General features: G+C 44.7%; 1 protein-coding gene across 1 annotated transcript in view; it reads right to left on the minus strand.

Annotated features, from left to right (window-relative positions):
* LOC146785126 (actin filament-associated protein 1-like 2) overlaps positions 1–24,147 on the minus strand; it is a 231,520-nt gene that overhangs the window by 50,946 nt on the left and 156,427 nt on the right. Inside the window, exons 11-13 of the mRNA XM_085633831.1 lie at positions 8,549–8,697; positions 7,161–7,281; positions 6,251–6,371 (exon numbers count right to left, since the gene is read on the minus strand). Of these exons, the coding sequence (XP_085489957.1) occupies positions 6,251–6,371; positions 7,161–7,281; positions 8,549–8,697 (391 nt within the window). The remainder of the gene's footprint in view (positions 1–6,250; positions 6,372–7,160; positions 7,282–8,548; positions 8,698–24,147) is intronic.

A 24,147-nucleotide genomic window follows, 5' to 3' on the forward strand; every position in this document is an offset into this window, starting at 1 on the left:
CAGTCATGTATACTATAAAGTGATGGGTGGAATGCTTGAAATAAACTCAGCCACTGGTAATTACTAAAGGCTGCATCCACGTTCATCATTATTTTGCACACCATGCAACCTCAAATAGGAGTCCACTCCAAAAAGCGAGTAGTTGGTAGAGCTGAAAAAGATTAGAGTATCCACCAGAAAGAGCGTTACCAAAGGAAAGTAACTTGTTATTCTGATGGATGCTTCTAACCACAGATTCCTCACCTTTAGAAAAGGTACCCAAGCATTACCTTCCAAAAGGTGGAGATCTGAGGAATGGGCTCAAAACAAAACATCCTGCAGGACCAAGTGAGCAAAATAACTCTCTCTGTGAACCTGGTTTTCAAGGCAGTAGTGTTTGTTAAACACATGCACTGACACCCATGATGCAGCTTGATAGGTGTCCATGACAGCAACTCCCCTTGCTAATGGCATTTTAGCAATCTTTTCTCACTAAAAGTCTAGAGCCGTCAAAGGACATGTCAATCAGGATGACTGGACCCGAAAACCCTGTTGCATGTATTCAACAGCGCCACCCTACTCTGGTGCCCATGATGTGACCTACACAGACTGTGGTATCAAGGGCAGCATGTAATATGTACTTCGTCCCCTCCTGCCATCTTTGATGGTTTAGGCAAATGTTGCCCCGAGGCCCTCTGGAATGGCTGGCAAGATTTTGCTGAGCATGTTGCACAGTGTGCAAGTGTATCTACCCAGAAGGCAGACTGCTTTCACAGAACGTAAGGCCAGACTAGCTGAACAACTTTTCCTGAATACATCAATTAGTATGGATTCCCTCTCCAGAGGTGTAGAAGTAAAGGCCTTAGGGTCGACTTACTGGTTGACTCCTGCACTACGAGGCTTTCTGGGGTGAGATGCTGATTGAGAAATACAGGGTAACCACGGGCCGACCATGCTACCTAGCCACAGGACTACTGACTAGAGGTGCGAGAATCAAAAGCCAGAGTGTGTCCGTAAGCACTTCAAAAGCTGACCCTAGGTGAAGAACTCCAGTGAGTAAGTTGGACTTTGTTTGTGCAGTAGGCAGTTTTAATTCAAGAACTTCAATTTCCCTATGGGCCACAACTGCAAAAGAGTCACTTTCTTCCACTGCTGGACCTGGTGGGGATTTTAGCTCAGTTTCTGGAGAGGTATCCAACCACTGACACTTTGAAGGTCCAAACAGAGTCCTGCATTGGTATTATGAGGGGAAAATAAGTTGTTTGCCTTCTTATCATTGCCGTTATTGAGGAGATGATGCAACCCTGGATTGCATACAAACCAGGACTAAAGAGGCCTCTAACCTCTGGTGGTAGTGGTGCTTTGGAGAAGCTAGGAGTTGGGTTCAATTATGGTTGGCTGAGCTTTGGTTATTTCAGAATGTGACCTAGGTGTGGCACAAGCAGTCCTTGGCTCTGGATCAGAGATTGGCATTGGGATTGGATCCGGTATGGAATTGGCAGAGTTAGCAGCAAAGCTGGCAGAGAGGTTATAGTGTAGACCTTGAGACCGGAGTGTAAGTCTCGACCTGCATTGGCATGGGGCTAGGCTCGGGGCCTTTAAGAGGGAAGGCCTGACAGAGGAAGTGCAACTGGTGGCCTCAGTGGCTCTGAGAGGCGTGCTATAGCTCCAGAGGGAGCCACATCACCTTACAAATTGCAGCATGAACTTTTTAAATGACTTTCTCTGATGTGGGGTCGACAATGGCTCGGGAAATTCGTGGCTTGCTTGAACAATCTGGGGACAGGTTTGGTGTCAGTGGAGGAGAAAGGCCCTTGAAATGCCAACTGCATGGCTTCTACCCTGACCCTGAGTGTCAAGAGGGGATCAAATCCTACTTGGCCTTCTTGCACTTCGTGATGCTCCTTAAACTTTGACTTACCTAATGAGTTCATGCAGGACAGAAATTTAGAGTGGGAACAGCCTAGCGATCTGGAGCAAAACAGCCCCCCGACTTGGAGTGGGACCACAAATTCAATTGCAATCTCTTTTTGTGTTCTGCAATGTACAACTTTGCTTCCTGCTTTCTGATCACTGTCATGTGCATCAGGCCACACTTACCACATGACTGCGTCCTGACCGGATGCTAGGCACCAGCGACACACATCATGGAGGTCTGTGACTGACATCTGCTTCCTGAAGTTGTGGCACAGCTTGAATTCTGTGGTTATGGGTAGTGAAGTTTTCCTCCCTTGTGCACTGCTTGAGAATTCTGAAGATGTCAGAAATTTGACAGCGTTCAACGTGAAGCTCTGGATCAGCATTGAAGGCCATGGAAAGAAAGGAACTGACGTCAGGATGCAGCGGTGGCCCATATATGCAGCTCTACTCTGTCACTTCTGAGTTGGCATGAGGCTGTTGCAGGGTCGGGTGGCACCACCTAGTAGCGCGCTGGACTATTGGTTGAAATTCTTTGGATCCAATCTGGTGCCTGGGAATATTTAAAGGTGAGGAATCTGCGGTTAGAAGAATCAATCAGAAATCAGGTTTCAGAGATGCAAGAAGAACAAGAAATGTGGGAAACAAAGCCGCTGAAAATGTTCACCACCCCCATATGATTTGAACACACTGCGCACACTTCATGGATAAGACAACTTTTCAAGTCCATCTCAAACCTAACCTGAAGTACTCTATCTATGTAAGTAGTGAGAATCAGACAGTGTTCAGGTAATGCCAATCCTTATCAGCCAGCCACCGGCCATTCCAGTAAGAACAGAAAGGTTTCAAAATACACCTTGATTTGGGTATGCAGCCTCTCCTGCTATACCTGAGATGAGACACAAACACACAGCTCTGCCAGAGCACTTCAGTTGTGACTTGCAGATCCTCTTGGTATTCCAGAGCTAGAAAAATGTCAGAGCCTTGCCAGTGTACTTCAGGTGGGCAGCCCTGTCTACTGTTTGAATCACTTAGAATGTTTTTATTTTGCAAAGGCACAGCCTCCGTGCTGCGACCACAAAAGAGGTAGATTTTTTCAAGCATCAAAACCACCAGTTAGCACAGTGATGATGCGACCACAAATGATATCACATGAGACCCGATCATGACATCACACTAAATAACATCAAATTAAATTTTGTCCCAGATTAGAGTTAAGCTTACACACCAAGGTGTGAGAATCACCTTCAATTGGTGAGGCTGTGCTTCAAGGTGTGATACTCACTGTCAGCAATTGTCCTCGAAGTTGTGAAGCTCACACTCATAGGGTGAGTGCTAGCAGAACCATTTCAGGTGATCTTGTATGCCTGTGGCAGAGGTGGGTATTTTTATGGTCCTGGGTGTAAACATGGTTGCCTTGCCTCACCATTGCTTGTTGCATGTCTACTAGAAAGGCGTCAGTCTCCAGAAATATCCGCTGGCAGCCATGAGCCTGCGGTAGCCATGAGTTCTTCACTTCTGGCAAAAGAGAGACTGAAATATGTGCATTGTGTCACATGGGACTAGTGAGACATGGAGCGGGAGAGATGGCAGCTTCTTTCTGTAATTCATAATTCAGTCATTCCAAAAAGTGCAGGGAAGAGACTGGACCATAGCCGCGTGGGGTGCCTCCCCCTTGCTCTATCCGTCCTTTCCTCTCACTCAGTAAGGGGTTGTCACTCCCAGTTTCACTTTCCCCATGACCCAATTTTGACTTATTTCCTAGTTGCCTTGGTTATGCAATGTTTTGTTTCACTGCAGAAGTGGTTAGGATTTTCTGAGGCCTGCTCTGGCCTTATGAAAAGCCCGGAGACCCCAAGTCTCACTCATTGTGAGTGAGACTCACACATCTGGATGGCGAGTTTAGCTCTTACTAGCAACAGGGCAATTTGTCATACTGACTGGGAAGGAAAGGGTTAAAACCAGAAATTTAAATATACCTTCGTTTAAGACACTGCTTTGTGCAGAGTAGCTCCTGGGAGCTGCGGAAGAGTCCGAAGACAACACCCCTACGCGGAATCCATTCTAGAGACTCCTTCATTTGATGGGAGGAGCCTCTTTGGACACAAAAAGAGGTCCGGTCCATAACTTTTTTTTTTAGCTGTCTACCTTAGTGAAGTTTTAGTGTTAATCTGGTATTTTTACTTTTATTTTGATTTTATCATTTAACCAATGTAATTTTCTATCTTGTCACTGGTGTTAAGGGATGCGTGACATCACTTCCTGTGATGCCATAACATATGCTAATCCGTTCTCAGTACTAAGAATGATAAAAAAAATCTGGAGGACTATAGTCTGAAGTCAGTAAGCGTTAGTGTTGCTCAAAATGCAGTAACCTACCAACTAATCCGTAGGGTTGGCAAGTATGAAATGGGATACAAGACAATGATGTAATATACAAGAAGCACTGTCTTTAAGATACAGAATAATGCAGGAGATATTAACCCCATTAAACAAGACTTTTGGGATAAAAGCATGATAGGACCAAGAGGAGGAGACACATGTTAAAGTGGGAGAGGGACATAAAAGAGGAGGGACACTGAGTGAAAGGGTCAGTTTGAGGACAGGGCTGACAGTTGTTCCACGGGGAAAGGGAGAAGAATGATATATTGTGCCTTCTTAATTTTTGGGGGACTTCAAGAGTAAGTTTGTTTTTGCTACGCATGATACGAGCATCCGCTAATTAACAGCTAGTCAGGATTGGTGGTGTGTAATGCTTTGCATACAATGCATAAGGTTTTGAATTCGGAGCAAGCCTGCAAGGGGAGCCACAGGAGGCCTTTGAGAATTGGAGTATTTCAGCCATATTTTGTTACCCAGTAATCAAGCATGCCATCCTTGGAAGGCAGTTACGAAGAGTGTGTAGGTGGTATCATGAAGTCTTGAGATTAGTGAATCGCCTCCAATGATGTACGTTAGGATAAGTGCGTGCATGGCAAAGCAGAAGATATGTGATGAGAGGAAGCTGATCTGATAGTATACCGGCTGAGAATTTTAAAAATGTTTTTCCTTGAAAGAGGGACAGGAATCAGTTTGAAAACACTATAGATTTTGGTGCTTGTGACAAGGGGGAATCAAGCTTATTGAGCTGAATGTGGTGTACCCGATTCTCGGTCCGGGATTGTATATTCAAATAGTGGAACTTAGTTTTAGAGAGGTTTATTTTTACGTACACTACTCCGAGTTCAGGACTGAGTAGTGTCTAGGCAGTATCTCTAGGTGTCGTATATAGAGGATACCATACATACAGCTGAGCATCAGCGTATTTGTGGAGTGGATTTTTATGTATCCGAGAGGACACTGAAAGGCTCCACACCAACATACTGAAGAGCAAAGGTGCGAAGATGGAACACTGTGGGGCCACATGTCTGACAGGACATTGTGGGGAATTTGAGATGTCCATCTGCATGTATTGCAGTTTGTTTGCCAATAAAAAGCAGAGCCATTTATGAGTAGTAGAACTTGGTGATTGACGATGTCAAAGGTCGCTGAATGTTGAGGAGATCCAAAAGGCACAGGTAATCTTTGTAATTCATATGCATAATCTTTTGCATGAACTGTAACAATTTTGTTTATGCAGTAAGGCAGTAATCATGGCTAATATGCCTCCAGCAGGGAATGAGGGTAAATGTGGCTTGTAAGTTGAAGAGCTACTACTCTTTTGAATGCCTTGTAGATGAGGGACCAATGGGCAATGTGGCAGTGATGGGCGAGGTCATCAGAGCCCATGTTAGGTTTGCCAGGGATGATTTGCCAGCTTTTATGGGTCCAAGGAAGGCACCTGTCTGGATCCCGATGTGGATGATCTTTACGTTGAAGGAGAGAACTGCAGAGGACACAGATTTGATGATAAGGATGGCAGAATGTCAGTGTCGGAAGATTTAGCATGAAGGGATTGGAGAACAGAGGTTGGTTAAAGTAAGCAATGAAAAGAGAGCGAGGCGGGAATAGCCCACTGAGGAATGGAATTACAGATGTACGTGGGTTGTGATTGGTGGAGAGGTCTTGGTTGAGGATGATGGTGTTAATATGGTATTGAAGAAAAACCCTTGATGTTGATTGACTTCTCAAAAGATTGGGAGACTTACACACAAAGCTGCCAATGTACCGCAATTCTGACTTGTAGCAACCCTTATGTTCCTGTGCTGAGACTCACAGACAGCTTTTGAAATGCTCCCTGATCCTTACCTGTAGAAGCTGTTCCAGGAGCAGGATACACACAAATGTCTGACAATGCACATGAATCCAAACTGATGCATCCCTTGCTATTCTGACACTGGCATTCAAACACAACTCTGCTGTTGGTCACACTCACCTGATTTCTCTATGGCTAAGACCGGACCATTGTTAGTCTGCTGTTCTTGGGGACTGCCGGGATGAGAAGAAGGGAGAGGCAGAGACGACCCGTGTTGGCTCACACTATTGAAGCTGTGATTCTATGGAAATAATGAATTAGAATAAAACAACAACAACAATCTAGTGTTTATCAGTCATTGAGATACATCACCTAATTGCACACATAAACCAAGAAGTACTGCTGTTATGAGGGCTCCAGCTGGCTTTGTGGAGGAGATCAGTGAAAGTAACACAGGACCTGGATAAGAATAGCAGGGCCTGATCCGTAGAAGCACCTTGGGAATGTGAATATGAGAGCTAGTGAAGAAACACATCCCCTAAATGGGGAAGCTAGGTATAAACATATTGAAACCTCCAGTGCAGAGAGCGTCTGTTGCTCACTTACCAAGAGGAAGAATCATGCTAAGTTGTCGGACATGCCACAGAAGCATTTCAAGAAGTAATTTTGATTTCTGGTTTGACGGGAACAAGAACCTGCACAGTTGGTTCCATGCGGTGCAGGCACAGGGGATTCTAGCTGTGCACCTAAAAAGTATTCAGTGGATTTTTCTTACACTTGCCCATCTGCCATTCTTCCCGTCACTTCCATCCTTCTACCTAGATGCCTCTGTCAGAATCTTGCATTCCCTTCCACATCGCCCTACCCCATGCTTCTGCTGCAAACCTTCCCTTCCCCATGTCAGCTTTGTCCTGCCTGTCTCTCCCTTTCCTCTCTACACCCAAATCTTTGTTTGTATCTCTACTTCTGACACCTTTGTCAGTTTGTCTTATAGCCTAATTTCTTGGTCAGTTCCTTTTGTGTCTCTTCTTTTTCTTGTCGCTTTATGACTTTGCCTTCCCCCCAAACCTCCCCATCCCCAATACTGTACCATGTGCTGTGAAATCTCTGTATTGGAATAGACTGGCACAGGGACTGCAGGTGTAGTAATCTGTCTGAACGGATCATCCATGTAAGGGTTGGGCGTCGGCAACTTTCGTAGAAGTAAAGCCCTTCAAATTAAGAGACACATGATCACTTCACCTTACCGTATCATTTTACAGACAGAACTTCATCACACAGGAATGGTGGGCTCACACTCAGGGGACATCACAAAAATTATCATGTTGCATACAGGATTCCATTACAAACAGTGTATACACCCACACACAAAATGATGTGACAACACAGGATCATACCACACACATAATCCTGTCACATAGAGGATTCCATCAGTTTCAGTCTCAGGATCCAGGCACAAACAGGATCCAATCAGATGCAGTATGCGAATAGTAGAGCAATGCAGGGTGGTGAGGGTCACAAAGCTGGAATTTGATGCATTAGTGAAGCATTTAAGATCCCCAGTCTGGCGTGAGGTGCAATAGTAAATGTAAGAGCAATTAGTACAAAAAAAATGGGCTTCTAGGTGCTGGAGACCCAACTGCAAAGATGGAAAACTCAGGCAGGAAGATGATCACGTGGAGCAGTGGTAGTCACTATGCTGTTGAGCGTACATTAGTGAAACAGTTGCTCTCCCTGGGCTGCAATGAATTGCACTCAGGGCGCAGTGGGGGGTTTGTGGCTACATGTATATGATGTGTTGGTTGAGCACTAGAGCTCCAAGATCTAGAGTGAGCTGCGTTAGTCCAGCAGTGCTTACTCAAGAGCTAGAGTGAAGTTTGTCAATGAGCAGCAAGAGCTGGCATGTGATGCCCTAACAAAGCTGCACGGGAACGAGGGCTGGAGTGAGAATTGTTGGTGAACGAGTGTGGTTCTGAAAGTATGCAGTGGAGCACTGCGGGCCTTGGGCTGATGGAAGACCATTTATGGAGAGGCATACGTGCTATGGCGGAAGGAGTTCTTTTAGTAGATATAGGTAAGTCCCTGAAATATAGTGAGAGAGCTCCAGAGGTAGATGAGTGGAAAATAGAGTTGGAGTGGACACTTTGGCCAGGATACATGATGGAATAGTCTAGTCTAATCTGACAATGAGCCTGTCTACACTCTGGCTACCAATATGTCCTTTCAACCCACCCTCCAACACTGACTCAGATAAACTATATAATATGATGGGTGGATTTTTGTATGTGAGCGTGTGTGTGTGTAATGTATTGTCACAACAATCACTCATTACAATCCAATGCACCCACTCCACTGTTTACAACCTAATGTGCCCTCATTGATGATATGTACAGCACCTTTTGGAAAGCATGTGGCTCACAAATAAAATGCAAATGTACTTGTCAGAGATCAAGAGAGTACCAATAGTGAATTGCTTACCCCACAGACGCCATGCTAGTGATGTCTGCCAGGGATGATATCTGAGTGTTGGTTTCTTCGTACACAGTGAGGGCTTCAGATTCCGAGTTTCCTTCACTCCCGGCCCGCAGGAGGTTTAACCAGAGACCCCTCTCCTCTTCTGAAGAGGTCTGCAATGTGAGACAGGAAAAATAAGAATTTTTCTAGGCTGCACCAAACCCGCGACTTCATCACTCACTGAAGTAGGTATTATTTCTGGCCATGTGCACCAGAAAAGAAGCCAATGGTCTAGGAACTCACTACATTTATATTCCTAGTGGAAAGCCTCAAACCAGGCAGCATCACTGTCGCATCAGCTAATACCACATTCACAGATGGCAGCTATGACCTCTAGGTCAGAACAGTTCGTACTCTCTGGTTGCTGCGATCTCCAGAAGTCAAGACGAGCAATCATCCAGAAAAAGAAAGTAATATGAAAAAAGGGTTTCCAAAATCAAAAGAAAGTTCTGGCAACTTCACAGTCAGCTAGATAACATAGCACTGGTCTAAAAGACACAGAAATTGAGCACGTTTTCCAAAAAAACCCTAAACTGTGTAGCTAACGGGTGACAGGAACCCTACATTAAAACGTTGTATATGACAGATTATCCTGTACCAAAAATTGGCCCAATTTAGGATCAGGCTTTGATATTAATGGTTTCCCAAATCAATAACACAGGTTTGGATATGGGCTTTTTCTTTGACTCCTTCTCCAGGACAGCAAAATACAAATTCATAAGGTTGAGATTCTGAGCAATAAATTTGGACAAATTCAGGTTGGGATCGAAATTTGTCTCAATGTCACTGGGATGCCAGCTTGTTAACAAAGAGAGTGAGTCTTTAGGCCACATATTGTGCAGCTGCTTGGTCTTAGACAAGGACTATACGGTATGCTTCAAAAACACTGTTCATAAAGCTAGACCTCAGCCTTTTTCACTCCTATGTTTTATGCCGTAATAAGAGAGAATCCTCAGATGGGGGTGTAGGTAGCTGTCTTTAGATAGTATACCAAAAACAGGTATACTGTGCAAAGAGTCCAGGTAACCCTTATAAGTGAACAGGGGATAATTCTAGCAATTCCAAGGCGCTCACTTAGAGAGGACATCTGCTGCATACACACACTCAATAAATGATCCACACGACTCAATAAGGAGATCCACAGTAAATTACACCAAATTAAACGTATCTTTATATAAATTTCGGCACCAGGATCATCACAATTGGGGAAGTACGTTTTGAGCTATGAATTTTTAGTTTTGAAAAAAGGTGACAGTGCTATTTCTGGAGCGGTAATGTTATCTCACGGAGGAAAGACATATACTGCATACAAGTACTTCACAGTGACATAAAGGACCAATCTTCTGAACTTCGGGTGAGGATGGGGCAGGGTACTCGGCAGCATGAACAGGTCACCTCGGGCAGCACTGAGGCGGCTGAGCGTAGAGGTTCTATAGAGCATTGGGTGCCCCATGTAAATCAATGGGGATCGGTCCTGGTCAAAAAGAGGGTGTAAGTTGGAACTAAACCAACAAGGGGGCTCAGGTCTCACGATACTCATGTATGTAGGGACACCTTTATGCCTCATCTCCATGGGCCGGGATAGCCTGGTGCAGAGCTGGTCTCAGATGTTGGGTTTTCACTACCAGAGACACTTGCAGTAGAGAGGGCCTGCACAAAGAGGCTACAGGTGGGGTTGGAATGTCCACTGTTGGCAAACCCAAGGTAAACTTCTTCTCTGGAGGGTCTGGGGACCATGCAGGCACCGTTCGCCTACTTCAACTAAGGCTAGGGCCACGGCTGCAGTGGTGCATTCAGGTGTCGGGTTTTGGCGGTCCGGAGTCCTCGCAGGTTCTTCTGAGGTACCTATAGGATGCAGAGGAGTAGCTCTGCTACTCCACGGGAGTGTCTGGGTCTTGGGTGAATGCTAGAAGTCCACCAGGCTTTTGGAGGACAGGCAGCTGCAGAATGAGTCGTCTTTGGCACAATTGTCGGGGACAGCAGGCATACCAGCAGGGTTGGTGCCAAGTCAGTTGCTGGTCCTCTGTTCTTGCTTTTGTGGCTTTTCAGTGTCCTTCTTATTTCAGGTTGGCAGGATTTGATTTCCTGGTGCCAGGGCCTCCCCTAAATACTAGATGTAGGGGTATTAGGGGAGTGTAGGATAGTAGCCAATTGGCTACTTACCCCTGGGGTCAGTACATCCCCTATATGACTAATTCCTGTGGGATTTGGGCATAACGCTGTCCCAGAGTTCCTATATCTGCCAACAGCAAGATGTCTGATTTTTCAATTTCATGTGCACATCAGGTATCCCAACTTAGAGGTGGAACCAGCCTTAGGGTGAGCCTTCCTTTCTGCCTACTAATTTTCCTGCCTATACAGGTGCCAGTTGGGCCCTGGTCAGGGAGGCTGGCATCACCTCTGAAGGAAGCCGGATTTGCACACCAAAAAGGAGATGGCTCTTTGAAGCTCCCTGCCTTGGAGTGCTAAATTACGGGTCATCCTGCTGGAGGGGGTTATAACACCCACTGCCGGAGCAATCATTTTTCCTGACCTCCTGGGAGTGTGGACCCACACCCCTGGGGCTAAGAAACTCATAAGTGGGGGCAGGCTGGTCAGGACCTGTTAGGCAGCACACTAGTAGTTGGCAGGTTTCAGGGAGCACTTCTAAGGTGCCCTCTGGATGCAAATATTAATAAATCCATCAATGGAAGCAGTGTGTTTTTATTAATACAAGATGTTTGATACTAGACATCTTTGGTTTCAGTGAGACCATCATGTAGCTGGGAAAATAGTTTTTATCAGTGTCCAGCACATGTGCCTAAAAATGGCTTCCCTGGTCACTTGTACTGGCAGTAATTGAACTGGTCAGCACAGGGGCATATGCGCTCATGCAGATATGTCCACAAATGTAGTATAGTGCACCCTGCCTTAGGGCTGTAAGGCCTGTTGTAGGGCTGACTTACCTATACTGCATGCAGTATCTGCAGGCATGGCACAGAGGGATGTGTGCCATGTTGTATTTTCACTTGTGTCTGCCCAAGGCATGGCGCAGCCTGCAATGACAGTCTGCATGAGTAAGGTGAGGGGTCCCTCAGAGTGGCACAATACATGCTGCAGTCCTTAGGAACCCTTTTTAGGACCCCTGCCTAGGTATTTGGGGTACCATTTACTAGCTACTTACAGGGGTGCTAAGGTATTGTCAATTGGGGGAACAATTGCACAGTTTTAGGGAAAGAGATCTGGCACTGTGGACCTGGATAGCAGGAACCTAGTGCACTTTCTGTCAAAATTGCATCGAATACCAGGCTAAAAGTGAGGGTGACATTGTTAAAAAGGGGCATTTTCCTGGACATGGTTGACCGGTTACGTGTATGCACATTGCAATCAAATTATTGTTAGAACTTATGAGCAAGCATGTTGGGCATCTCCTACTGCTAAGTTTTCTGTAACTAACATTTCTCAATTTCTGAAGAGATACTCATAACTAGGGCTAAAATGCATTTCACTGTTCTGTTTTTGTTTTATTTTTGTTTTGCTTTTAATCTTGTCAAGCATTTGTAACAGCTTTAATTCACCAGACAAATAAAGATATTATATATTTTTTGCTTTTCAATACGCATCAATACATTTGGTTGCCTGCACATTCAGACATTCACTGATGCTGTAACTACAAACGAGCATTGGCAAAGCCAACAGGTGTGGCGAAATCTATTGGCTTTGTCAATGATTTGTTTAAGCATGTTGCTCAGCAGTAAACTTGCGGTGCAGCATGGCTGAAAGTACATAAGAAATGCCATGATGCAGTTAACATTGGCTGAATCATTGAGCTCTTTTGTTTTTGCTTTCAACCATGCTGCACTGCTGTACATCATGGCTGAATGAGCATTGACAAAGTCAAATAGCTCTTGCCTATGTGAGAGCTATTTGACTTTGTCAATTTGTTTTGTGGTGGAACGAGAGGGGCAAGCAACATGGTACACAGCAGGAGGGCTAGAGGAGGCAAGCAACAATGCAGGACACAGTAGAAGTGGCAAGCAAAGAGGCCGGGTAATACAACTTAAATAAAATAAAAAAACAAAAATATTAATTTAGAAAAAAGGGCCAGTTCTGGTTGCGTCACGGCACCTTTTTTATCGCAGATGGGACAACACATATAGTGGGAGATGGGTGGGAGGGGGCAAGCAGTACGAGGGGAGGCGGGAGGAGGTCAGGAAGAGGCTAGGAACATGGTAAGAGGGTGGGAGGGATGGGAGAAGCAATACTACCCGGAAGGGGGTGGGAGGGACAGAAGAAGCAACACAAGGCAGGACGGCGTTGGGAGGGACGGGGCAACAGCAACTGTGCAGGAAGTACCTCTAAAAGTGAGAACAATGGAAGGACACATAGTGAAACAAGCAAACAGTACTTGGGCTAAGCTCCAGGGGACGGAAAATCACACGAAGAGGAAATAAAGTCGGCACGGGCTGACCGATGAGAAGCAAGGAAATGAGAGTAACGTTTATTCCAAACCAAAAGTAAGCAATGGGCAGGCTCTCAGACCCCTGTAAGCTAACAAAATGTCTCTCAAGCGACAACGCTTGTGCTGTCTTAGGCGAGACCTAAAGATAAACTCAGGCACATAGGTGAACTAGGTTATGGCAATCTGTGAGATAATGTGAAGAATAAGTGTTTCTAGAATTATAGTTAGCCTTCCACATGCCCATGTTAGGCATATCAATATGAACATCCGTAATCAACTGCAGCAGAATTTTAATGGCACTTTCATATGAAATCTTCTGACTTGCTTGTAGACCAGTTTGCCTCTGTACCCAAAACAGTACATCCCAACCTCAACACAGGCCCCACAGGCCAGACCCTTGGGCTATCAGAGGAAGATATCCCTGATTTACAAACATTTCCAATTCACCCTTTAGATTCTGAAGGATTACTTTTCCAGCTGCTGTCATAGCACACTATTCCGATTGCAGCCGTCAACAAGGGAAGTATACAGTGAGAGAGCAAACAGGGAAACAAGACCCAAGTGGAAACCTATTGCCCCTCAGGCTTCTATTTTCATGTACTGATGTCTTGTTACTTAGTTAACACAAATAATATTGTCTGGCTTTTTCACTCTTAGTGGCCTGCGATATCCAAAAATAATTAATCAATGTACTCTTAACAATGGTTCTGCTGATGGTTAAAATCTGGATCTATGTGTTTTATCTCTATATTGTTTTAAACACTTCTCCGGAGATAATCCAGAATAAACATGAGAATATATGCAAAGATCACATGGGTGGAACAAGTAACGGATACTCAGACCACCTTTTCTTCCCCAACCCACCTAGACAGTTCTCTGGATGCTACAAGAGAAATTGCTGCCCAAGATACATCAGTTTACCTTCAGATGCAGGCTAGAGAAGATCCCCCCCTTAACCCTGCCCTGTCTTGTTTGCTGAATAAAGTTGCATCTATGGACCTCTTGATGTTCACTGGAATCCTAAATACTATTAAATCAGAATCTCCTTCAGACCCTCTACCCTCTCCGGTCCTGGATAAGCTGAGTCCACAAGTTTTAGAATGTCTAGTACAACATCTGAATGTATCTCTAGAGGAAGGGCACATCCCCACACCTCCAGCTGGTCGAAATATAGACCCATTTCTCTCCTCCCTATATAGACCAAGATCCTGGAAAAACATCTAAATAAACAGCCCCACAACGTTCATTGATTCAAATGATCTCCATCCATCCCAATCGGAATTTGGAGCTGACCACAGCACAGAGGCAGCCTTACTTGGCCTCACAGAATATCTTAAGGCTCAATTTAACAAGGGTGGCACTGCTGCTCTGATCTTAATGGACCTAAGTGCAGTGCTTAATTTGAGCCAGGGGTTTCCGGTGCTCGAACCAGCACTTAATTGTCATAAGCGCCGCTTATGACAGCCTGACACATGGTGGCACTGTTTATCTAATTTAGAGATGAGCACAACAACAGTTGTTTGATTATGGAATACATATTAAAATGACTAATATTTGCCTCCCAAGTAATTCCTTTAGGTTTGGAGGCCTTGAATAGTTTGCATTGTCACACTTGTAGGAGTGTGATGCTTAGTAGTTGTGTTGGTACTGTCATTGGTAGAGACGGCTGGGGCAATGGGAGGTCAAGCTGCAGTGATTTTCTGATGAGAGCCCCTGCACGTATTTTTTTACAAAGTAAGCACTGACTAAGGGCTGCCCTTGACATGGTCAATCACAACCCCCTGTAGCAAAGACTAGAAGATACAGGTGTACAGGGCACCGCTTTGTGATGGTTTAAGTATTTGCTGCAAGACTCTCTTTTCTTGTGTAGGAAAGTGCCCCTTTTTGACATGGTCACTCCCACATTTTGCCAGGAATTTGATGCAATTTTGAATGAAGTGCACTGGATTCCTGCTAACCAGGTCCCCAGTGCCAAGGCTGTTTCCCAAAAAGAAGGGAACTGTTCAATTGTACCCCAATTGGAAAGACATTTAGCACCTCTGTAGGTACATAGAAAATGGTACCCCTGGTTCCTAAGGCATAGGTACAAAAGAGGGTTTATAAGGGCTGCAGCATGTATTGTGCCACTCTCAGGGATCCACCACCAAACTCATGCAGTCTGCCTTTGCAGGCTGCGTGAAACAGTGCAAACAAGGGTGAAATATGACATGGCACACACCCTGTGTAGCATGTCCACTGACACTGCATGCAATATATGTAAGTCATCCCTATGGCAGGCCTTACAGCCCTAAGGCAGGGCGTATTATGTTACATGTGAGGACATATCTTCATGAGAAAATATTCCCCTGTGATGTCTAGATATTGCAAGTGAACAGGGAAGCCATCTTTAGTATATGTACTGGGCACTGGTCATTAAGAGTTCCCCAGCAACATGATGGCTTCACTGAAACCAAAGGAGTTTGGTATCAAACACCTCGTATGACATGCACCCAGAGGGCACCTAAGAGATGCCAAAAGAAAACTTACCACTGCCTACTGTGCTTACTGACTGGTATTTACCAGCTTGCTACCACAGACGAGTTTCTGATCCCCTGTAAGAAACAGCCAGCGTTCTCAGAGATCAGAAACAATGCCTGCTCTGGCAGGAGGTGTTCACACCTCCTTCAGCAGGGTGGCTAGTGAATCTACATGCCAAGGGCAGAGGCTTCAAAGTCTCTGCTGCCTTTTGATATGCGACCCCAGCTTCCTCTGAGAAATTATCTATGCAAGTAGGAATGTTGCCCCAACACGCCAGTCACACCCTTATGGTGGTCTGCCGGATATGCTCCATGAAAGAAGGGGTCCACCATCTTTATTTTGGTGGAATTAGGAACTCTGGGACAGTATTGTGGCCACTCCCTACAGGAAGTGGTTATATAGGGGGTGTAGTGACACCAAGGGTAAGTAGCCTATTGGTTACTACCATTCACTCCCCTTAATGCCTCTAAATTCAGTATTTAGCTGGCCCCTGGAAACCAGGAACTCAGATTCCCCTGGCTAACGAAGAAAGCAAATAAGAGCCCAAGAACTCAATAACTGTAGGCTAGCTGTGGACTTGGTGCCAAGCCCTGCCTGTCTGCTCCTGTCCAAACAATTGGAAAGACCCGACTCATACCGCAGCTGTGCAACCTACCAAAGCCTTGGAGGGCTGCCAGCACTTTGCAAACCAGCCACCATCTCCCTTGAAGGGGAGGAGCCACTTCCCTGCAGCCTGTAGGCACTGACCGCAATGTCCGGTTCACAGATCTGCAGACCAACGGGTCCACCGATGCAGCAACCACCCAGGAGGAGTTCACCATGCTTCAAGAGGTCAGATCCATCTTCCCACAAAGTTTGGATATGCTAGGACCCCCAGGAGCCACCCTTCACAAATACACGGGGTACAGGACCCTTGCAGGAGTGAAGGCTTGTTTAGTTTCCAGCACGGACACCAACACTGCCAATACTGATCTACTAACGTGGGGCATCAGCTTCAGAGAGACCATCGTAGAGAGTGGCCCTGCTGCCTGTTTTGTCCCCATGTCCAGGTCGACCTAAAAAAGTGAGAGCCTCGAACGCAAGCAACCCGCCTGCCAAAACACCTCTGCACACGAGCCCCACAGCCCGAGTTCAAGCCCACTGACCATGCCCCTTTGCCTCAGAGACCCTCATGAACCGATCCCACCTATGGGTTCCAACAGACTTGTCCCCACTTGCAGCATTTTTCTTGTTACAGGTTCTCCATAGACTTCAGTGGTAGCGTTCATCACGTTTTGTGACACTGCGGTGGCGTATATAATGCGCCATATTTACAAAGTGACACATCTAATCAGATGTCTCATTTTGTAAAGTTCTGCGCTACATTACACCTGCGTCAGGTATCATGTATGCAGGGTGGGTGTTCCCCCGCAATAAAGGGTCGTAGGAGTGGCGCAGTGAAATCTTTGATGTGTCACTGCAACACTTCTAGGACTCTACTGCATCAATATCTTACGCCTGCCTCACAGCAGGCGTAAGACTGACACAGGCCCTTTCACATGGGGCTTGCCCCATGTGAAATGGCACATTGCTGGAGTTGCATCTCTTATCAGACACAACCCATCAATGCACGACGTTGGCGCCTACAGATACGTCAACAATACTGACGTATCTGTAACTCCTTCCGACATGGAGCGCCGTACATTAAATACGGTGCATCTATCCTGTCGTAAGGAGGGCGCAGTGACAACTGTTGCATCACTGTTTTCATGCAGCGATGCAACAGTTTTAATAAATTAGGCCCTAAGTTGCCTTTAAACTTCAGCACAACAAACAGTGATACTGGCCTCGATCATTTCAAGACTGGATTACAGCAACATTCTCTATCTGTGTGTTTCTAAGGGTGCACTTAAGCAACTGCATTTAGTCCAGAATGCTGCCACCAGGCTTCTTATAACACCGCCCAAATTTACATCTACATCCAAGCTTCTGCACAAGTTTCATTGGCTACCTGCGAGAAGTGAATTCATATTTAAGCATTATGCTATATGCACAAACTTTTGTCATATACAGGTCCCCAGTATCTCAGACACCTGACATCACCCTAACACCATGTCGCTTCTTATGATCTAGCAATTCCAACCTTTCCTGAGTTCCTAGAGTGAGAAGAGCCCGTCAAGGAGGCCATGCATTCGCATACCTAGGTCCTAAGCTGTGGAACGTGTTTCTACAGCCACTGAGATCCTGTCCATCTCTCTTAATTTTCCGTAAACACTCAAAACCGTGCTGTTCTGAACAAGCGTCTCATTCTAACTCTCAGAAAGTGCTTTGAGGGGTGTAGCGCTGGGAAATCCATTGCAGGCAGCTGTGCGCTTTATAAAACCCTAATAATAATAATGACTGCTGGAATGTATATTTCGGAACAAGATCTGCATTGTTATCCTGATTTCGATACCTCCAAGTCAGACTTCGGTGTTGTGTTTTTCAAGTCTTACCACCCTGACCTGACATACGACACAAAGCCTCATTGGAGTTTCAAACAAAAGGTAGCCCTTTTCAACTGATATTAAAAAGTGGGTTTTACCAGCAAAAAGAAGACAGGAATTCAAAATGTTTACATTAGTTCACAAACAAGTAGTGCAGATGTAGTTGGAAGACTCGTCTGTCTCCAAGCAGCCACACGCGCTCGCCATACCCATCCTATGAGTTCATCCTTCTGACAATAGCTTTTTATTGACTGAGGCCTTAGATGTACTTCCGATATTTCAGACAGCCGAATATTTTATCTTTTAAAGTAATTTGAGCTTCTTCACACTTCTCCAAAGAATAGAACAGTGAGTTCCTTTATGGTCCCTGAAATATTTACATAACTTGCTGATTACAGCTCACTTCTTTTGGCATGAAGAGCTGGAGAAGCAAAACCCTATTTATGCACTAAGAAATAAATTGTCACAAACAGTAAAGTAAGTTCTAGCTCTATTTTTTGCTTCTCTTTCTTATTGTCTCTCCATCTCTCCCAATCTCTCTCTCTCTCTCTCTCTCTCTCTCTCTCTCTCTCTCTCTCTCTCTCTCTCTGTCTCTCTCTCTGTCCCCCTTGTTCTTTCTTCGGTCATGTATTCCAAGGATGGTTCACTCTGGTCAACACTTTGGAACATATATATACTTCAAAGAACACCATTTGTTTTCTGCATTTTCATTTGTTTGCCAATGATTTATATTCACGTGGGTCTCACAATTGAATTGAATTGAAATTTATTAAGCACAACTCATGCCCGGAGGCGTCTTGGCGCTATAAATGATCAAAGAACAGTAAAAACACTAGTACAGGCAGCAATCAGGTTGAATCATTCAGATGGTTTGTGTGAACAGCCAAGTTTTCAAACCTCTCCTGAAATTAATCAAAGAGGGTGCTGTTTTTAAAGTAATGGGTAATGTATTCCATAGCATTGCTGCTGATCTAAAAAGGCTCCTGCCTCCCCAGGTGGCCTTCTTGAAAGGGGTAGTTGTCATATTCCTGGCTGTTCCTGACCGTAAGGTTCTATTGGTAACATGCTATTTTAATTTTTCCTAAATTGTGTTGGTCCCAGATTGTGTATTGATTTAAAGGCCAGGCATAAGACTTTAAACTTACATCTCTGCCTGACTGGAAGCCAGTGTAATTTTTTTATGGCTTCTCTTGCCGAAACATTTTTAGGGATTTTTAAGATAAGGCATGCCGCCGCATTTTGTACAATCTGAAGCCTGTTAATCAGGCCTGAATTGATGGTAAGGTAGAGGCTATTACAGTAATCTAGGCGGGAGAGGTCCAAAGCCAGAGTCACTGTTTTCAAGAGTTCCTCTGGTATATATTTCTTAATTGTATTGATTAATCTTATAGCACAGAAGGAGATGGCTGTGACTTTACTGACTTGGTCCTTGAATTGGAGTTCTTTATCAATAATGATGCCCAGATCCTTAGTTGTAGCCGCGGGTTCAGGTAGCACATCAAGTGCAGGTGGCCACCAGTCAGGTGTCCAGAGGGAGGGTTTATTACCAAAGATGATAACTTCTGTTTTAGGCGCGTTCAACTTCAAACAGTTGCCGTCCATCCAGTCACTCACATTCTTCATTCAGATCTTAAAGGCCTCGCCCGGGTGCTTTTCTCCATTTGTTAGAGACACCACAATCTGTGTGTCATCAACATAGGAAGCCAGGACAAATCCTGCTTTTTTTATTATCAAGGCTAATGGCGCTACATATAGATTAAAAAGTGTGGAACTCAGGGCAGAGCCCTGCGGAACTCCACATGGTAAGTGAAAACTGTTTAGAGGTTACTGAACCCATTGCTACATTTAGTTGCCGGTTGCTTAGAAAGGATTTTAAGAGTTCAAGTGCAGTGCCTTTTATTTCTGCTTCCTGCAGACGGACAGCCAAGATTTCATGACTGACCGTATCGAAGGCCGCCGAGAGATCAAGCAGCACCAGCGCGGCCGTTCCTCCTTCGTCTAAGATTAACCGGATATCTTCAGTAGCAGTGATTAAGGCCGACTCAGTGCTGTGATGCTTCCTGAATCCGTGTTGTGTTTCTTCTAATAATGAATTAAATTCAATATGTTCAGTGATTTGTTTATTCATTAAATTTTCAATGCACTTGGCAGCAAAGGGTAATCTTGCAATAGGGCGATAATTACCGGGTTCTGAGCTATCAAGATTGTCTTTTTTTAAAAGGGGAAGAATGGTGGTACGTTTCCATTGAGTGGGAAAAGTTCCACTGACAAATACTGTGTTAATAATGGAGCCCAGGTACACTGCTCGTTGTGTGGGTATCAGGTGCATTATGCTGGGCAGGCAGGGGTCATATGGAGAACCAGACTTAATTGATAAAATAAGGTCTATTAATTGTTCATCTGAGGGATTTCTGAATTCAAAAAAGCTAGTTATATCTTTCTTGGGGTTGGATTTATACTTGCTCTGAATGTTAATGCTTGTGAAATTATCATAGATGTTAATCACCTTTTTTTGAAAGGAGTTTGCTAGCAGGTTACAAAAGTCCTGACTTGATTCCATATGGCTGACCTTATTAGGTTTGACCAGTTTGTTGATCACCGAAAATAGAGTTTTATTGGTGTCACAGGCATTTTTTATTTTGTTTAGTAAAATAATCTGTTTTGGCTTTTATAATATCTTTTTTATGTTTTGCAAGTTTCACTTTGTATGCAGTTTTCTCCTCTACCTTATAATATCTTCTCCATCTTTGTTCCTGTCTTCGACATTCCTGTCTAGATAGTCTTAGGTTCTCATTGTACCAGGGTTGGGGCAATTTCCTTTTTTTTTATATCCTGGAGATGGGAGTTATTTTGTCCAGCGTGGCATTTAGCCAACGAGAGAGGATTTCAATATTGCAATCTGCCACTGCGTCCTGCTCCAATTGGCAAGGGGTAGCGGCAATCGCCTCAGCAAGAGCATCTGGCTTGCTTTTATGCCAGGCTCTGCTAGTGGAATATTGTACCGTTGGTCTATGTCGTGCTGATATTGTGTCCATCATGGACCAATTAACCACCCAATGATCTGACCAGGTTAATGGGAGGGATGGAGATGTCACGAGATTCTACCAATTGGAGAATATGCCGTCCAACATGTGGCCAGCTTTGTGTGCTGGACTAGGGGCAGTCCAAATGAATCCATGAGGTCAATAAGTTTAAGTGAGTTAGGGTCTTCTATATTTTCTAAATGAAAGTTAAAATCTCCCAACACCATGAAGTTTTCATTGGTGATTAAGGCTTCCATAATGGAGCAGATTTTATTTATGAAGCTATTCCTATCTCCTGGGAGGCGGTATACCAGAACTCCTTTGATAACAAGTGAGTCTGGTGGTTCAATTGAGGGAATCTTAAAATGTTGATACCTTTGAAACAAACAAAATGTTTTCTGGCTCTTCAAGATAGATGCCAAGTAATACTAACCTTTTAATGCCACTGGTTGCCCTGCCTACTTTGAAACACTGGCAAACTAATAGATGCTTCCAGGCTAGTAGAGGTTTAATGTCTTTGCTGCACGACACTTAGATATATCTACTAAAAAAACTCAGAAGACTATTCTGTAGTGAACCGATGCTGGCACGTAATCTCTCCATTCCTAGGAGAGATTCGTCGGGGATTCATAGAGGAAACCCTTCAATGACCCAGATCCCTCTGCAACTCGTGGCATTGGTGCCTGCAGGATGGTGCCTATTAGTCACTTATTCAATCAACAAACTCCTGTGGCATCAGCTTTCCAGCCCTACATTGCCAGCCCCAGCTCCCCCACCAAAGTGAGTACCATATTTGAGAATGTTCAAAAAGTATCTGAGAGAAAAGGTAATTTGTTGCTGCCTCCCCACAGTAATGTAGGAAAGAAAAATGTGCTTAACTTAGGTAAGAATATTTTTGGCGGATACATAATCTTCCTGCAGATTCCTCACTTTATGGTTATCCCTCTAACAGGAGTTGCAGGCCATGGCACTGCGTTCCAAGCACTAACACCACATGCAGATCTCATGTTAATCTGACAAAGGCATTTTCATGTAGCATCTGCATCAGAGTTTAAATCCTGCAATCTTAAGAAAAGCTATTTGACGTAGTCGCAGTTTAAATGAGAAGTGCTAAGAACATCTGGATCTGCGTCAATGAGGCATGGAAGACACAGGCAATAATGCAAGCACACTGATTGGCGCCTAACAATCTTTGAGGGCGTCACATCCAGCTGACATAGTCAAGGCTGATGCTACATGACACCATCTGGGTAAGCTAACAAGCCATTGCTGGGTATTATTTTTGGATCAGGCTGTTGCCTGGAGAAATAATCATACGGTGAGGAATCTGCCAGAAGATGTATCCCTCAGAAATATGTTTTATTCTGCCTCTGATCTCCGATGAAGTTTAAAAAAAAATTAAATTGACGTTTATTTCATTTTTCATGGTTGCCTTACATAGAGTTTACTTGCATCTCAGGAGGTCTTTATATGTCGTTCTTTTGTCACCTTCATTTGGAGCAAAGAAACAAATCATTGGTCTGATGAACAGGGTTGTTCACACCTTGGTATGTCTGCATCCTTTTCAATCCACCATTCCAGGTCCCCAGGCAGTCTATGTTTACCAATCCTGCCACAGTCACACCGCACAATGACCTACTGTATTTGCACATGCTACAACATACAACCAGTTTACAGAGGATGGGGATGAATGCAGTATCTACCAAATTGCATTGCTGGGCGAATCTGTCCTACCCCACTTCGAGCCAATCCATCAAGGAGGGCTTTTTAAAGCAGACCTTAAAGAATCGTGCTTTATGTGTTACATTGTATGGTACCTCGGCTTTGTATCTGGAGGCTTTTGAGTGTGTCATTTTCATCAGCAGTCCATTTCTTCAGATCGTTTAGCCACGGCCTAACAGGAGGTGCCAACATTCCAGCAACCCTTTTAGGGCAAAAAAAGTTGATCTAGCTCTCTGGGAGTGAAGAGTTTTATTTTTTAGCCAGATGTGCGATAATAAAAAGGTGTCCTTTTTAGGTCTCGCAGACCTAGCGCTGGAGCGCGCATGCCCTCCTCGCTCTGCGAGACATATTGTGGTAGTGTGGATTTTAGAAATGGACTCGAAGCCCCACCCATGTTTCTTATTGGGTAGCGTCATCATTTATGTTAAACGCTGGCTTCTAATTGAGATTCATGCCTTTTTGTTACCGCCCTGTCTCCTTTTAGCTCCGCCCATCCGGATTGGATCATTTACTCGCGGAAATTACACGGTGCCTTTATGTTGTGGCTCAGCACTATTTTCTTTCACTCATGTTTGGCAATGGCAGCCTCGTGTTCATTTTTGCATCGCGCTTTCACTTAAAGTGAAAGCGCGATGCAAATATAAACAAGCGGCTGCCTTTGTCACTCGGCTTTGGCAATTGCAGGCGCGTGTTTATTTTTGCCTCCCGCTTTCAGTTTAAGAGCTTGTTTCATTAAAGTGAAAGAGCGATGGGTCAAGGGCGATAGCTTGTACTTAGTGTTGGTCACAAATCATGACCACGAAAAGTGCATCTAAGCGGCGGTGGCTCAAGAGGCTATGGTAACCACGGTGTGCTCAATTCGGTTGTAAGCATGCGGATGGCACAGTGCCCTGTGCGGCACGTCTCCTAGCACGAGGGGAGTTTGTCGGGACTTTGAGTTCGGCTTGGCTGGAGGGGGGGCGAGGGGACTAGGGTGTGTGTAAGAGCAGCAGTCTCCCATGGCCCCTTTCCCTTTGTTTTCAGGGGTGTGTACGCCTCTCCATTAATGATTAAAGTGGGCCAGGTCGGGTGGCTGTATGTAACTTGTTTCTGAAAACATATTTTTATGCAATATGTTGACATTACTGGCCAGCATCACGATTCGGCAACATGCTAGTTTATTTCTGCCAAAACCAGGTTTTTGGGATATTCTGTTCCGCGGAAGACTCATAACAAAGAAAATTCAATAAGACAAAAATTGCTACCCTGTCACGGACCTCCAGATACCGTAGCTCACTGGGGTAAAGCGCACTTCACACTCACTCTAACATTATTCAACAATACAACCCATAACACGCAACCCCCTCTCCATCCCGGGGTGCTGGCATGCGGCCGTTTACACTTGGAGATTTTTTT

Source organism: Triturus cristatus, chromosome 11 (genome assembly GCF_964204655.1).
Source record: "Triturus cristatus chromosome 11, aTriCri1.1, whole genome shotgun sequence".
Lineage (NCBI taxonomy): Eukaryota > Metazoa > Chordata > Amphibia > Caudata > Salamandridae > Triturus > Triturus cristatus.